The sequence below is a fragment of the Odocoileus virginianus genome, chromosome 17, assembly GCF_023699985.2.
Source record: "Odocoileus virginianus isolate 20LAN1187 ecotype Illinois chromosome 17, Ovbor_1.2, whole genome shotgun sequence".
In the NCBI taxonomy this organism is placed as follows: domain Eukaryota; kingdom Metazoa; phylum Chordata; class Mammalia; order Artiodactyla; family Cervidae; genus Odocoileus; species Odocoileus virginianus.
Genome location: NC_069690.1, coordinates 16,998,462 through 17,015,560, shown reverse-complemented (window position 1 = coordinate 17,015,560; position 17,099 = coordinate 16,998,462). Strand labels below are relative to the sequence as shown.

Genomic DNA, 17,099 nt, shown 5'->3' with positions numbered 1-17,099 from the left:
GCCTGAATGTCAACGTCTGCCCACAGAAGTAAGTGGGCGCGCTGGAATAGAGCACCCCGGACGACTCGGCATCGTTGCGAAGCGCGATGTTTCTTCGACTGCTCAGGCTGTACCCCTCAAAGCCAGCTGTCCACTCTTTTTGAAAAGCAAAAGGTACTGAAAATTGTTAGAATCATTTGGGGAAAATCTTCAACACAGATATATTAAATAAAACTTGGGAATGGAAGACGCCACCCTTAGGGGTCATGGGCAAGTTCAATAAAAGGAAAAATTCAGTGATAGGGTGTCATGGTTAATCCTCCATATCACAAAGAAGATTTTAGAGTCTTCCTGCACATTTGTGGCAAGGAAGATCAAACAAGCATTATCTCCTACTACTCAATAAAATCATGGTTGAGCTTATTCCAACCTAGGAAGTAATTAAAAAATGAGTCTAAATATTTTTAAAAAGTAATACAGGAGAGATCAATGTCAAAGCATAAGACTTTTAAAAAAATAATAAATGCCTCTACCAAGATATACACTGAAGGTTTGGGTTAAATATTGTAGTCCTCTAATGCAATATTTAAAACTATTTGATTTTAGGGATGTTTATAATTCTATCTGGCACTATTTGGGGACCCCTGTGTGCATGCATGTTCAGTCGTGTCTGACTCTTTGCGACCCATGGACTGTAGCCCACTGGGCCCCTCTGTCCATGGGATTCTCCAGGCAAGAATAATACTGTAGTGGGTTGCCATTTCCTCCTACAGGGGATCTTCCCAACTCAGAGATCAAATCCACATCTCCTGTATCTCCTGCACTGGCAAGCAGGTTCTTTACCACTTGAACCACCTGGTTAGCCCATTTGGGGATGCTTGACAGAAGAATGAATGAAAATTTATCAAAATTCACATGAAATAATTTGAGCAGGAAATAAAAGATGTGTCTCATGTCATTCTCCATCAATTCAGGGTCTACCCTTAGAAAAAAGGGTTGTTCATGTGCTGCCTCTTAGCAAAGAATACAAGTCTTCATACACAGGTAAGGTTCAGGAGCAAGAGGGCAACAGCGTACCATGCGGGACCAGCGTGGAATGACCGATCTGGGGGACACTCCACGGGCTCCACTCCTGCCGGCCGTCTCCTCGGGCGCAGACTCTGAACTGATAATCAACGTGGGGGTCTATGTGCAGTACAATGAATTCCGTCTCAGAGCCTACATATACGTCCTCAAAATGATTGGAAGAACATTTACGGAACTGGAGCCTATAATCTTGGGCAGTAAAGTCATCATCCACCTGCGGGGGAAAGGCTTTATGTTAGGCAGAAGTCAGAGAGCAACTTCTCTCGGCATCACAGCTGAACTTTGAATGGGGGCTTTCGGGCCTGAGCAAACAGGCCACACACTGAATATGGGCTGGTCTCAGGAAGGTCACAGAAAATATGACATCATTATTTCCCTTCTTTTCCTTACTGAACTGTGTTTTTATTTTGTTTTTGAGTTTGTTTGGTTTTTTTTTTTTTTGCTGCACTGAGTCTTCGTTGCAGCACTTGGATTTAGTTGCCCCTTGGCATGTGGGATCTTAGTTCCCTGATCAGCGATGGAATCTGCATCCCCTACATTGGCAGGCAGATTCTTAACCACTGGACTGCTAGAAGTCCCTGAACCATGTGCTTTATAACCTCGGTATATGAATAGATCTGCTTCCTTTGAAGTAATGATGTGTTTCCTACACAATAAAGCCCAAGATCAGACAGTCAAAATTCAAAGACAAGCATCTCACAACTACATTATTCATATAACTAAGAGAGAGGTAATATCTGAAATATATAAAGGACTCTGTAAAATTAATAGAAGACAAAGCACCCAGCAAGGGAAATGCATAGAAGACACGAATAAGTGTTTTACAGAATAAGAAATATAAGCAGCTGAAAATATATAAAGATATTCAGCCTAATTTGTAGTATGGAAAATGAAATCAAAACCCACAATGAGGTACTGGCAAAAGTATAAAGTCTGACAATGCCAAGTACTGGTGAAGACGCAGAGTAAGAGAAATGCATACACTACTGGTAGAAGGACACTCTGGGACAATCACTTTGGAAAGAGTTTGATTATTTCCTGGTAGAGTATAGATCCAATATGCTACCTCAAAGTTTTATAGCTAGGTATATACTTTAGAAAATCTTAAATGTGTATCCAAGGAAGCATGAATAATAATACTTACAGCAAAAAACTGACAGGCAAAAAAATAGAAATAGAATAAGAGTCTTTATTTTGAACCAACAAAAGCATCTCTATGTCTTTCTTCTGTACAAAGGCTTCATTTTTTAAATTTCATTAAAAACAATGAAAAAACATTAAAATTTAAACAAAAAATAAGAAAAAAAATCTTATAACAAAAGTAAAAATCCCATCTAAGAAAACAGTTTCCAGAAGCTGACCATGCACCTCTGAATGATGTATTTGTTAACAGCCAAAATATTATGACTCACTTGGACATGGTTTTTATCTAAAATATGGTAATTCACATGCATAATATGACTTATCACATGCTTAATATGACTTAACACACAAAATTCTTGGTAATGCTGAGAGTGTGGGGGAAAAAACAAACTTTTGAACTTTTATTTCAGAAGTACTAGTTCAATGTTGAACAGAAAAATATCCAACACCCAACATTCACTAACACCTTCTGACTTTTCTAATAAACAGAAATGGGAGCAATTCTCAACTCACCAAGTTACATTTAGGAAACATGTGATGGGAAATGTTCTGATATAGAGATTTTAAAAAGTACCTTCAAAACTGTTTCTCTCAAAGCAACAGCTAGTTCAGTTCAATTTCCCTATGACCTTAATTGTGAAGCAAAAGGCATTTTTGTTCACGGAGAGAAGAAAATAGTCAAAGGTAACTAATAAAAAAAATTTGTAAAGGCCCCCAAAACTAGAACTCATAATGCTGAAGCTACATCTACAGTTCTGAATTACATACCTTACACCACCGTACGATGATGCCTCCAGGTTTCTCTATCAGTTCTTCTATCTGTACCGGTGGGCGAGACGCTACCGTTCCATGTTTAAAAATGTGGTCTTTTACTATGTTAAGAATTGAGTCATCCAACTGAGCAGATAAGCAAGGCACATCGACCAGTAAAGGCACTTCTGGTAGGCTGAGGAAAGAAAGCTGATGCTTATGAGACTTTTAACCAAGAGTTAAAAATACAAGGGAGTATAGCTTTTAAAAATTGCTTGTCACTATGTCGTATTGGGCTTCCCTGGAAGCTTAATCGGTAAAGAATCTGCCTGCATTGCGGGAGACCCGGGTTCGATCCCTGGGTTGGGAAGATCCCCTGGAGGAGGGCATGACAACCCACTCCAGTGTCCTTGCCTGGAGAATCACCATGGACAGAGGAGCGAGCCTGGTGGGCTACAGTCCACGGGGCCACAAAGAGTCAGGTCTGACTGAGCATCGAAGCACAGCACATGTTGTATAACCAAAATGCATACAACACTGTAAATCAACTATACCTCAATCCTTAAAAAATTAACAAATAATATTTTATTTTTCATTTCACTTATTTATTTTTTGGCTGAAACGTGTGGCTTGTGGGATCTTAGTTCCCCGACCAGGGGCTGAATCCAGGCCCTCAGCAATGACAGAAGAAGTCCTAACCACTGCACAGCCAGGGGCATCCCAACAAGGAACATTTTCAATCAGCCACATGCTATAAGGGTGCAAAAGCCGCTGGTAAATAATGCTAATGGCAGTGGGGGATGAAAAGGGATAGGATCACAACTGTCAAGTTTATGTCAAAAGATTTGGTTTACTGAGTTGTGACTCAATTTTCTTCGTTTTAATTGAAGTACAGTTGATCTACAGCATTGCATTAATTTCTGCTGTATGGCAAAGTGATTCATTTATACATATGACATGCATTCTTTTTTATATTCTTTTCCATTATGGTCCATCAGTGGATACTGAATACAGTTTCCTGTGCTGTACAGTAGGACCTTGCAGTCTGAGCTATGACTCAGTTTTAATGAAATGTCCAGAATTTTTAAAATTTAATGATTCTCTTACACATTAGGATTGAAGAAAATCTGTAGTAGTTCTATTTCAAAGATTACAATATCAACTATTTCACACTGGTAATACTGGTAATGGGCAGTGAAACTTTGAAAAATATACTCTCTATCTCCTTGAATCATAATTTTTAACAAGGAAAAAGAGGAAGAGAGAGAGAAAAAAAGAAAGAAAAGCAGTTTAAGCCCAAGAGACACGAGCTCTCACCTGTCCAGCTGGATGTGTGAGGCTTTCTTGGTAAAGCTCCAGAGCTTTTCATTCTGTTCTCCTACACCTCCCCGAATGGCGAGCTCACCTACAATCAGGGATAAGGAACCAGTACAGGAAAAACGGTCATCTGTGTTAGGTGGGTCTCTGCGTCTCTTGAAAACGATTCTTATGTGATGACACAAATTCCCCAAAAGCAAGTATAGAAACTATTTTAGAAGTGACTTTCAAGTGAAAACACAGGGGAATGGGGTACACAGTGACTGCATTCTGCCAGAGATGAAAGATCCTGCTCTGCAAGTGGAAACCTGGTTTATCAACCGACTGTATGGCCAACTCCCCAGGGACCCCGTCCTTCCGTAGCCCTAAAGAACACTACCAGAACTGTTTTCTGTCTCACTGTGCCCTGGAGTCATTCAAGTGTTTTGAGACCACATAACAATGACCCTACCCCTTACCAAAAGGAAAACGGAGGCATACTAACACTGCTTCAGAATCCTCAAAATTCCATAAGTAAGTTTTTACCCCTTAGGAAGGGAAAGGAGGAAAAAGTTTGAAATTTAAAAATATTTCTGAAGTATTAAAAAAAAAAAATTAGCAGCAGATGCTGTAACAAACATGTATGTGCCTCAAAGGATTTATTTTCTAAAATAAAAATACTGGTTAGCCTCATGGTGATGGGTACACACTCCTGACCTGTGTTGAACTGCTGCTGAGTTTGTTTCCAAATGCTGAGCCCCTAGGGAAAGACATTCTGCAGTCCTGCTAAAAAGAATTTTCTCAAACACACTGTTATGGTCAGTGGCAAATAAACACTTGTCCTTGAAGAGAAGATGGAAATGGAATCAGCATGTAAAGATAACACTAGTACTATATTCTAAGTGAGACCAGAAAGGGGACTGACTTCCAGCTGAAATGACAAACTTGGAGCCATACACACTTTTTATTCTGTGCCACGCACAGCACTCAATGAAAAATGGACGGCATTCAGTCTCCTTCCCTGGATCCTCTGTCCTTAACTGACCTCTAAATGTTGGCATCTCTTGAAGTCCCACCTTCTGCAGCCTTCCCATCTCATATTGTACCCTCCCCTTTTTTTAACCAAAATGTAACTTTTACTTTAATGTTTTTAATGGAGAAAGAAAGATGGGTCTTTGAAAATGTCATAGTTCAGGTAAACCTAAATTCTAAGAATATTAAGAGTGACCCTGAACTATCTGAAAGTACAGAGATGGGGTGGAAGGTGGGAAGGAGGTTCAAGAGGGAGGAGACATAAATATACACACCTATGGTTGATTCATGCTGATGTATGGCAGAAACTAACACAGTATTATAAAGCAATTATCCTCTAATAATAATTTTAAAAAAAGAAAGTACAGAGAAAGAGTGGAAACATGAACATCTCACAGAGTCATTTTAATCATATTGTGCTATCTCTTGACAACTTTACTTATTCCCGTGGATTCAGATGTGGTGTACGCACTACTCCCTGCCATAGTCACATCTACAGATAGAATCTTTCCTTAGCATCACACCCACATTTCCAGCTCCTGATATCTTCAGCACTTCAAGCTCAACATACCCCGAACCAACTGTCTAACCACTCACCGTCCCCCTTCATGTCCTGAGTCAGTCAATGGTACAATTCACCAGTCATCTAAAACCACACTGGCCTGGGTCATCCCAAACCCTTCTCCTCCTCCTCCATCCTATAACCGAGGCAACCACCAACAGGAACAGCTCAGTAAAATCACCAATCATTCTACGTCCAAAAAATCTTAAAACCTGCTCTGCTTCACCTTCACCTATCACTGCCCTTGTCATTTCCTATCTGGACTGCTGCCATGGCATTCTCATCAGGCTCTTTTTAGTTCTTTAAAGCCCCTAATACAGTTTCTGAACTGTGAGCAGTGTCTTTTTTTTTCTTTTTAAATGTAAACCTGACTGTGTAACTCTGTTGCCTAAAAGACTTCATTCAAGACCTCCCAGATGTGCCATTCACTTTATTCTTGGCATGACTTCTGTTTCCAGTCTTGCTGGGAACGCCTTTTCTTCCTCTGCCTGCTTGATGAATTTCTTCAAGCCTTTGTGGAAGTTCTCCTGTTGGAAGCCACTCCAACCTCCTCCAGAGCTAAGCATTTTTCTTTCTGTGCTCCCATGAGGTCTTAGATCTCTCTCACCACGTGTACCTCTCTTGCTGGCCTATGAACCCCAAAGGGAAGAACCAGTATCTTTTTATTTAATGTACCTGACAAAGATCTACAGGAGGGAAGGAAGGAAGGAAGACAGACAAGGAGGCAGGAAGTCAGCAAGGGAAGAACCGGGCATGCTTTAACCAAAGGAACTGACTACATTCAGGAGTAACCACTACAATCTCAGGAGTAAACACCAATCCTACTCCTTAACCTTCTAAAAATAACAGTGGAATTAAATCCTATAAACTGTCAACACTCTGAAAAGTATGTGAACAGATTCAAAATGATCGCAAAATCGCTGTGTTAACCATGAATGAGAGACTGTTATCATAGAACCATGAGAAAGATCATATACTCTGTGCTTTGTAAATGATTATAATTAGTACATGAATTGCAACTCACCCTAGGATACCTCACTGTACCCCTGTTATCCTATTATCACAAACTTTCCCAAGGTGCAAACAGCCTAAGCACCCAGAGACAGCAGGAAGCCTGCTGGTACCCTGGGAAACCAGTACAACGTCGACCAGAATGGGCCGCATTTAACACGCTCCCTAGACTCCCACCTTCTTGGACTAAGTCCTCTGCGGTGTTAACTCCGTGTTCTATCAGCTTCTGGCAGTCATCTAGTGGTTTGATGGTCTCCTGCTCAATGGTGTCCACCTCTTGCAAGAGGGTCACCAACCGCTCATCCAGGAGCTTTGCAAGTGTTCCCTTTAAATCATTAAAATGCTGTTTGAGGACATCTCTTGTCTGGGATGCACTCTCCTTGATCTGAAAAAAATAACATAAAAACTCAGAATCTCTAGGAAAGGCTGATCCACAGGCATCACTCATAATAATCTCAAGGCACTACCCCAACATCACCTTCCAGTCATTGGTAAACCAAATGCGATTCATCTGTGCAGACTTGCATAGCATTTGCCTTCAGGTGAGACAGAACAGCCTCAAACCCTGGTCCCATCACTCACAGGCTATGTCAATTGGATTAAGTTATTAATAATTAAACACACCATGGCTCAATTCCCTTATTCATCAAATGAGTATAATTATGCTCACCTGATGGAGCTGCCTGTGAATTAAATAGTTTATGTCCTACACTTGGTAAAATAAATGGCACATTGTTGTTCTCAATAAATAAATATTAGCAGTAAGTATTATCTGCACAAAACAGTTTTTGGCAATAGTAATGTTTCAGTGCCAAATAAAAAAGTCAGATTAGGAAGAGATTAAAATTCATTATACTGGAACTTCCCAGGCAGTCCAGTGGTTAAGACTCCATGTTTTCACTGCAGGGGGCATGGGTTTGATCCCTGGTCAGGGAACTAAGATCCCACATGCCACGAGCCCACACCCCCCCTGCCAAAAAAAATCCATTTCACTGAAAGTAGAAAAGAAATGATAGCTTAAAAAAACACAATACAAAAAAAAAAAATCACTTTGTGGACAAAATGCCCTCATTATGGTAAAAAAAAAAAAAAAACAACAACTAAGAATTTATTTACACTCCAAAAGGTTCACAGGAAGCAGAAGATGCTCAAAGCACACCTCTGGGACAATGACGTCATCCTCTTTGAGTCATGGTCCTCTGTGAATTTCAATAAGAAGTTTACAGACCTTCCCAGAAAAAATGAATAATCCCTACCAAAAAGAAACGGATTCAATTTCAGAGATTCCAAAGTCCCTCAGATCCCAACCACTGCTTGCCCAGAGCAGTAACTCTGAAACTTGGTTTGTAGAAGAATCAGATATCAGACAACCTGTTATAGTTTAGATGGCAAGGCTCCACCTCAGAACAAGCTTCAAGAAGGGGTCGGGGGAATGTACAGGCAGTCCTCCTTTTTCACAAGCACATCTGTGACTCTGCAGCCCACACTTTGAGACACACTACCCTCGGTCCACAGAGCCCAGATTAAGAATGGCTGTTCTAGGAGATACAACAGGAAAATCCTTGTATCTCACAGATATTCTAAAAACAAGTCAGCTGTCTGTACAGACACCAGCTTTTCTTTTTAAGTACACAGATAACACACAATTCACCTTTTCTCACTTAACACGAAAATTCTAACTATAAGCGAGTCAGCTGAATTAAAGCAAACTCACATTTGTTATTCAGTCACTAAGGCATGTCCAACTCTTTGCAAACCCATGATTGGCAGCACACTGGCTTTCCTGTCCTCTCTATCTCCTAGAGTTTGCTCAAATTCCCGTCCTTTGAGTTGGTGATGCTATCTAACCATCTTCATAACGAAGTTCATACTGTACTCTGCAAATATTATATTAATTTCCTAAGACATATTATGTTTATTACCCTAACCCTTTGCTAACTTGATCTTAGAAAGAGCATTTGGAGGCTAAGAAAAATCCACCAAGAAAAGAATGTATCAAAATATGGATAAAGCCCAATATTTCAACAGGTAGCAGAGAAATTTTGAAAACTTTCTATTTATTCTCTAACACTAAAACTGAAAACCAGAATACAAAGTTGTTGCCCAGGGCTTTCCCTGGTGGCTCAGGGGGAGACACGGGTTCAGCCCCTGATTAGGGGAGACCCCACAGGCTGCAGAGCAACTGAGCCTGTGCTCCAGAGCCTGGCAGCCACGGCCTCCGAAGCCCGTGGGCCCCGTGCGCTCAGCAAAGAGAGGAGCGACTGCGCTGAGACGCCCGCCCGCCACAACTACAGAGGAGACCCTACTCCCCAGAACCAGAGGAAAGCCACGGTAGCAATGAAGATCCAGCACGGTCAAAAAAATACAGAAAACCCTTAAGAACAAAAAAGTTACCCAGAAATGCTCACGAGCATGTGAAAACAAAAACATGCCCACATCTAAGGGCTACAAAGAAATACGGGTGCAAAAATGGTTTGACTGGCTGGGGAGATCACAGAAACAATTTCTTCTCCTTTCAACATTAGTGTAAGTTACAACAGTATTTGTGCAGTAAGTGAAAGACTTTCTTAAATCATAAAGAACAAAGAAATTCTAACTTAAGTTTAACTGCTATTAATCTCTGTAAAGTTACTAGAGAACTTCTAAATCCAAGTCGAAGTTTAAAAAATGAGAGGGTTATATTAAAAATGTCCTTGCTTTAGCACATCACCCAACCGTGGGATCAGGTGCCTGAGAATCAGGCCCTAACATACATAAAAACCAGCAATTAAGTGTTGTTCAATGCAATTAAGTCAATCGTGTATGTGTTTTTGTGTGTGTGTTAGTCACTTAGTCGTGTCTGACTCTTTGTGACCCCTGTGGACTGTATGTAGCCTGCCAGGCTCCTCTGCCCACGGGATTTCCCAGGCAAGAATACTGGAGTGGGGAGTCATTCCCTTCTCCAGGGGATCTTCCTGACCCCAGGGACCGAACCCAGGTCTCCTGCACTGCAGGCAGATTTTTTACCGTCTGAGTCACCAGAGAAGCCCCATGTATGTGTTTAGGATCTTTCAAAAAGAACCAGGGAAAGAATGCCTTAGGATTTTGATACATCTCACCTGGAATATGGTTAGAAATGGAAAATCTCAGGTCCCACCCAGAATTATTGGATCAGAACCTGCAACGGTAACAAGGTGATTCACACAGACCTCACAGATACCAGGATAAATGAAGACGACAAACTGGAGCTCTGAAGTACAGTTCGCATCGCCCCCCCCACCCCCCCAACCACCCGCAAGAGGAAATTCTGCAGCCGAGCGCTAGCGCTGTACCAGCGAGGTCCTGCATCTCTCCCCAGCGGATACCACACACACAGGAAGTGCACTGGTTAGGTAAAGTCAGTTTCCTCTTTAGAAAGAACTCAAAAGCTCCTGCTGCTGCTGCGAGCCCCACTACGTTTTGTTTTGTTTCAGAACCTCAGAAAAAAAGGAAGTGTTTGAACACAAAGCAGTGAGAAGGCAGTGAAGGGAGAATCCATTTCCAAATTCACCTCCTGTCATTTCATTGTAAATGTGACTCCTTTTGGCTCATAGACTCCAGACCACCCCTGTTTCAAACTTGACACTTCCTCGGCACCAGTTTCTTTTCCCAGAAACAGCTCTTAATTCAAAGCTACAGTCACCTTTAATCGAATCATGCAACTAATCAAGGTCATTCCTTGGGCTTTTATACAACTTATTTTAAAATACGGACTTCACTGCTGAGTGAATTTCTTGATCTTTGATGTGGCACCAGGGTCCAATGTGGTCACTGATAGCTCGTTCCCTCATCCCAGGAGGTGGGTCTGTATTGTCTACATTGAAGAAAAAGCTCAAAGAAGCCAAAAAACTTCCCCACAGCCTCCGGGTGCCAGAAACAGCATGACTCAAAGGTTCACGGTCTGTCCACTGCCCCAAGCTGCTTAGTGCGTACACACCCCATTTTGTTTATTTTTAAATTATTTTTTCATCTTTGGCCATGCAGCATGTGGGATCTTACTTCCCCAACCAGGGATCAAACCCACGCCCCATGCATTTGAGTGCACAGCCTTAACCACTGGACTGCCAGGGAAGTTCCCCAGAACCCATTTTAAAGCATTCTGGTAAACCTGTAAGTTATGTGATTGGCTGAAGACATTTCCTGCTGCAATGTGTATTTCTCCTCCTTGCATAAAGAAAGGTGTGGCAGACAACCACTCAGGGCAAAACAAATGTTACAGTTTGTAACAAAGTAAATTTAAGAAGGATACAAATGATATACAACTCAAGATCTCAAAAAGGAAATGTAATATACTATTTATATTGATTAACAATATTCAGAACCAATTTTCTACTAAAACTTCTAGTATAACAGACCATTAAAACTTAGAAAGTTTCCACTGCAGTTGATCCTAATTCCAAAGCAACTTTTAAAGTTTTAACAGAAGTTCTCAAAAAGTCAATAAACTTATATAACAGTACAAAGCCATATAAAAGCTAGTAAAAGATACTTCACAGCCCTCCAAGACAACAGGGACTGATAATGATTTTCCTCTAGAGTTTAACTATTAAAATATCATAAAGCCTGTGTAGAATATGATTTAAGACATCTCTGGTCTTAAGTAGCAATATATAGTAGCTCTGTCTATAACATAACATGCCTGTGTTTCAGGAAATGAAGTAACTGGAATCTCCTCTGAACCATGGATTTTCATGACTACAGAAGAAAGAATTTTTATCCTCCAACTTCAATCTAAGAAGTTATGCTCCCAACTGTTTTGCTTATAGGAAACTAAAATTATTAGAGGCTGGCTTTAAATACTATTAGCTAACAAGAACATAGCAATCAAAAATAAAAGACAACGATACAAAGTAGTCAGCTGAAACTGAAGAAGCTAACCAAAATGTTTCTTCTGGGTTCACAGGAAATGTACTGCATTAGCCATCTGTCTTTACACTAATACCAAGACATAAGTCATTAATAATAGTAGTAATAATAATGGCAATAATAACAATATAGCAGCCGCTCCCACTTACTAAACATCGGTGTACCAGGTACTTATACCCATGTTCTCACTTAAATTCTACCACAACCCTATGAAGAAATCACCTGTAGGTGAGTGACCTATAGGAGTCAGAGAGATGAACTTGCCCACATCACAAAGCCAATCAAGTGGGAGAAAATCTGAACTGTCTGCTTCACGTATGGACTCATAAGCACTGTTACATTTCCTTCTTGTTGCTCTTACAGTTAGGCTTTCTTAAAAAATGCTTACTAAACTTTTATTTATTTATTTTTTACTAAACTTTTAAAAGGAAAACTTTAGTCTATGATTTGGCAGTCTACTACATTAATGGCCCCAGGGAGCCACAAACTATGCCTTATGGCACTCAGATCCTTGTAGAGACCTCTCCGTGAAAATACAGGCTGGGCGGTGACTAGCAACGCAGTCATCCGTGCATCGTTACAGAGTGGAGCTGAGCTGTGCTGGCTCCAGGCCGCAGCCTTAAGATGACCTGGCGGCTTCTGCTTCTGCACTTTGAGGGGTCCTGAGCTGCCATTTACGAAGCAGGGCTGTCCTTCTTGAGAGACCAAGTGGAGAGGGGAGGAAAGTGGGAGGGGCGGGAGGAAGAGAGAGCCAGCCACGCCAGCATTCCAGCTGAGCCCTGCTACCACTTAAGGCTCCAAACAGGTAAGTAAATATTCCATCTTGAACATTCCAGCCTCAGCTGCCATCTGACTGCAATTACAGGAGAGCTGCCAGCAAAATCAGGAGAACTGCCCAGCTGAGCCACAGTCAGTCCCCAGAACACTAAGCAAGTGACTGCCTTTTAAGCCATTATGCTCTGACATAGTTTATTATGTAGCAACAAATAACCAAATCATGACAAAACAAATGTTTAATTCGTGATTATCTGCATTAGTGAATAGGGTGCATATAATCAAGGCGACAAACTATCTAAAAAGAATGTCTGCCAAAGTACACCCACAACATTCATAAAGGCACTCATTCAATATTTATTGAGCTTTAGTATGTGCCAGGATCTGGGGTTATAAAGATGAATAAAGCATGATCCTGACCTCAGAAAACTGTGTCACTCTAGTAAAGGAGATAGTTGCATGCCCACAAAACTATAGTAAAAAAGTATTAAGTTCTTATGTAAGTGGGACAGCCACAAACTGCCATCAGAGCTCAAAAAGGCCATTCTGCTGAAAAAGAGAGGAGATGTTTCAAGAATTAGTTGCCAGGGGAGAAGTAGGGGAGGTCACCCTGAATAATAATATAGTGGTATTAGTTTTACAGCTAACGTTTATTAAGCAGTTCATAAGTCCCAGGCACTGTGCTAAACATTTTAAATACATTTCTCCCTTTAATTACCACAGTGGCCAAATAAAGTAGGTCCTATCCTCATTCTCACTGTACAGATAGGAAAGTGAGGCGTTGGGAAAGTTAAATGTCTCAAGGTCTTATGACTAATAGGGGCAAATGCAAATAAAGTAAAATAACTGCAAATATAAATGATTCATGGATATCCCTCAATAAGAAAAGCATGGGACTTCGCAGGTAGTCCAGTGGCTAAGACTTCGTGCTCTCAATGCAGGGGCCTGGGTTTGATCCCTGGTCAGGGAACGAGATCCCACAGGCTGCCATGAAAAGATCAAAGATCCCACATGGCACAATTAAGACCCTGCCCAGTCAAATGAATAAATATTAATAAATATTCTTAAAATAATAATAAAAGCCTGTCCTGGGAACTCCCCGGGAGTCCAGTAGTTTGGACTTGGTGCTTTCGCTGCGAGGGCCCAGGTTCGATCTTTAGTCAGTGGACTCCCTCCACACACCAAAAAAACCCAAAGCCTATCCTACATTTGTTTGGCTTTTGAGATCACAAATTAGTCATATAATTTACCAGGTTTCTAGTAATAAGAACAGTTCTTCTCTATCAAAATTAAGTTTACATCACACTCAATCTTGAAAAAAAGCAATCCTAGACAGAAAGAAACCGGGCCCTTCTGTGACATTCACACACTTTTTAATTAAGTTCCCTGAGTTTAACATTATTAATTCCAAATGCTTTTATGAATTCTCATTTCCTACTATATTTCAAGTGAGTTTGGACTCAACAAGCAGCTTTCAGAGTGCTGTGTTTAAAGACAATTTGTGAAGACTTGTTTGAGAAAAGATAACTAAAAAGCCCATGTAAATATGTGGTCTTGTGCACACAAATATATGTGCGGCTTTTTTCCCCTTAGTGGTTGATTATTTAGTTTTGCTTCTAGAGCTTTGCTTCTGTTTCGTATTTGGACATATCTGAGTCAATACTTTTCAGCCTTCTACCAACAAATGCTCTATAAGTACCTAGGTAATTTTAATTAACCTCTGGATTAAAAATTAGACTGTATGTGGGAAATCTGTCATAATAAATGCTTATGATATAACACTAGCCAAAAGAAAAAAGCAGATATAAAGTTACATATATAGTAGTTTTTCAATGTGACAAAATGTCTAGAAGGATACACCAAAATGTTAACAGGGATTGTCTGTAAATAGAATTATGAGTTATTTTCAAATTATTTCATCTCTTTTTAGGTTTCTCCAGCTTGGGATTTAACCTTTTCTTAGGACACTATAGTGGATTTCCCAGGTGGCTCAGTGGTAAAAAATCCGCCTGCCAAAGCAGGAGACATGGGTTCGATTCCAGGGTCAGGAAGATCCCCTGGAGAAGGAAATGGCAACCCACTCCAGTGTTCTTGCCTGGAAAATTTCAAGGACAGAGGAGCCTGGCGGGCTACAGTCTAGGGGGGGTCACAAAGAGTCTGACACAACTGAGCACACACACACACAGGACACAAAAGGAATATTTTAAGTAATACTGCAGTAACAAATTAGTTTCAAACAGATTTTTGGACTGTTTTGAAAATGGGTAACAGAGGGGAAGTGGGAGATAAAAGAAGCAATAATAGCTTTCTTTTCTTTGCTGAGCTACTAAGACTTCCTGCCCTGGTTTTCTGAAATAACTTTTATTTCTCCCTGCACTGAGGTCTCCACACTGAGTCTTAAGTACGCTCTGTGTTTTCAAATCCTGTGGAAATAATGATCTACAGAGAACCTGGTATGGTACATTAGGAATACCAAGGTTTCTAGTTAAGATCCTCAAAAAATCAGCTGAAATCAACTATTTAAAAGTTTGGAAACAGCTTTCCCAGGCGGCTGCTGAAGATGATGGAGAGGCAGGTCGTGGGGCTTGTTGGCCGAGGCCACCTCCTGGGCTGCCTGGCAGCCGTCGTGGCCAAGCAGGCGCTTCTGGGCCGGAAGGCTGAGGCCCAGCATGTGAGGGGCATCAGCACTGCTGACAACCCCCACAGAAGGACGCGGAAGTGCCCGGCCTTTCTCTGCAAGCAGATGAACACCAAGCCCTCTGGGGGCCCCGACCACTTCCGAGCCCCCAGACACACCTTCCGGCAGACAGCGAAAGGCAGGCGGCCCACAAGACCAAGCGTGGCCCAGCCGCTCCGGGCCGCCTCAAGCTGTTTGATGGGATCCCGCCACTCTATGAGAAGAAAACGCCGATGGGGGTTCCTGCTGCCTTCAAGCTTGTACGTCTGAAGCCTATTCCGAAGTTTGCCTGCACCTAAGGTGTCTGGCTCATGAGGCTGGCTGGAAGTCCCACCAGGTGGTAACAGCCACCCCGGAGGAGAAGAGAAAGGAGAAGGCCAAGACTCACTGTCGGAAAAAGCAGCAGCTCATGAAGCCGTGGAAGCAGGCTGAGAAGAACACAGGGAAGGAAACCGACAGATTCACAGAGGTCCTCAAGACTCACGGATTTCTAGTCTGAGCCCAGTAAAACTGACTACTTATTCTTCATGCTTGGCCTGGCCTGCCCTTCCTCCATCGCCACCCGAGGATGTGGGGGACCCCTAGGGGCTGCCATCCAGGAGCCACAGGCAGCCTGGGTATAGCAAAGGGGCCTTAGTCACTGCTGTTTAAGAAGCATGCGTGCTCAGTCATGTCCGACTCTTTGCAACCCATGGACTGTAGCCCGCCAGGCTTCTCATGTCCATGGAATTTTCCAGGCAAGCATACTGGAGTGGGCTGCCATTTCCTACTTCAGGGAATTTTCCCGACCCAGAGATCAAACCCACGTCTCTTGCGTTTCCTGCAGTGGCAGGTATATTCTTTACCACTGTGCCACCTGGGAAGCCCAGCTGTTTAAGAAAGGCCTTTTAAAAAGTGGAGGCAAAAAAAAAAAAAAGTGGAGGGCTGTGCAGGCATCATTTGGGACCTATTTGTTCATGAGCTTTAGCACACAGTTGGAATAACCAGTGCAGTTGCAATACTGGCAAAAGTGAGCTGCAAGACTGAATTGGAAAGGATCCCACATCGCTGCAGGGTGTGTGCTTAAGGTTTCCACGTGGTCGGATACTATCCTCTGCACCTGTTAGGATGTGAGAGAATGCTTGGGCAGCACAGGTCTGGGATTTTATTTTATTTTTTTCATTTATTTTAGGGCTGGGATTTTAAAACAGAGTTTATGTAAAGGAAGTGCAGTCAAGTGGTCACAGGCATCCCCTTTGTGTCTTTCCTATATTTTGTGATCCAAAACTAATAGATTATTTTTAAAGAAAAAAATCTGAAAACAAAATACCATGAGAGACAAATGGTTGCATTAAAGATGTTTAAGACATGCTAAAACAAGTGTCAATTAATCTCCTGTCTGTCACTGTATAACTGTCTAACAAACCCAGGCGATTTCAAACAGCATTTTCATCTTGAGGCGAGGGCTTTACCACTGGTGGCTCAGTGGTAAAGAATCCACCTGCCAATGCAGGAGACACGGGTTCCATCCCTGACTGGGAAGATCCCACATACCATGGTGCAGCAAAGCCCAGGTGCCACAACTACTGAGCCTGCGCTCTGGAGCCCAGGAGCTGCAACTACTGAGCCCACGCTCCAAGACAAGAGAAGCCACAGGGGAGAAGCCCGTGCACCAGAACTAAAGAGTCGCTCCCACTGCCCAGAACTAGAGAAGGGCCCTCCCAGCAACAGAGACCCATCACAGCCAAAAATAAATAATAAAAATAACATTACTTAAAAAACCTTGATGATAAACCACAACAATTTACAACAACACATCGGCAGAGAGCTGATGAAGTGTTAATGGTACACTCCAAGGCCCTGTGCCTCAGTGTTTAATGTGGATACATATCACACCCAGCAATACTGTTAAAGTACAGATGACTA

General features: G+C 41.9%; 1 protein-coding gene and 1 pseudogene across 1 annotated transcript in view; one reads left to right on the top strand and one right to left on the bottom strand.

Annotated features, from left to right (window-relative positions):
• CRLF3 (cytokine receptor like factor 3) overlaps positions 1-17,099 on the bottom strand; it is a 41,572-nt gene that overhangs the window by 19,799 nt on the left and 4,674 nt on the right. The window contains exons 2-6 of the mRNA XM_020898388.2: positions 7,037-7,244; positions 4,276-4,363; positions 2,977-3,154; positions 1,057-1,279; positions 3-135 (exon numbers count right to left, since the gene is read on the bottom strand). Coding sequence (XP_020754047.1) covers positions 3-135; positions 1,057-1,279; positions 2,977-3,154; positions 4,276-4,363; positions 7,037-7,244 — 830 coding nt within the window. The remainder of the gene's footprint in view (positions 1-2; positions 136-1,056; positions 1,280-2,976; positions 3,155-4,275; positions 4,364-7,036; positions 7,245-17,099) is intronic.
• LOC110140122 (large ribosomal subunit protein uL13 pseudogene) lies at positions 14,914-16,696 on the top strand (annotated as a pseudogene).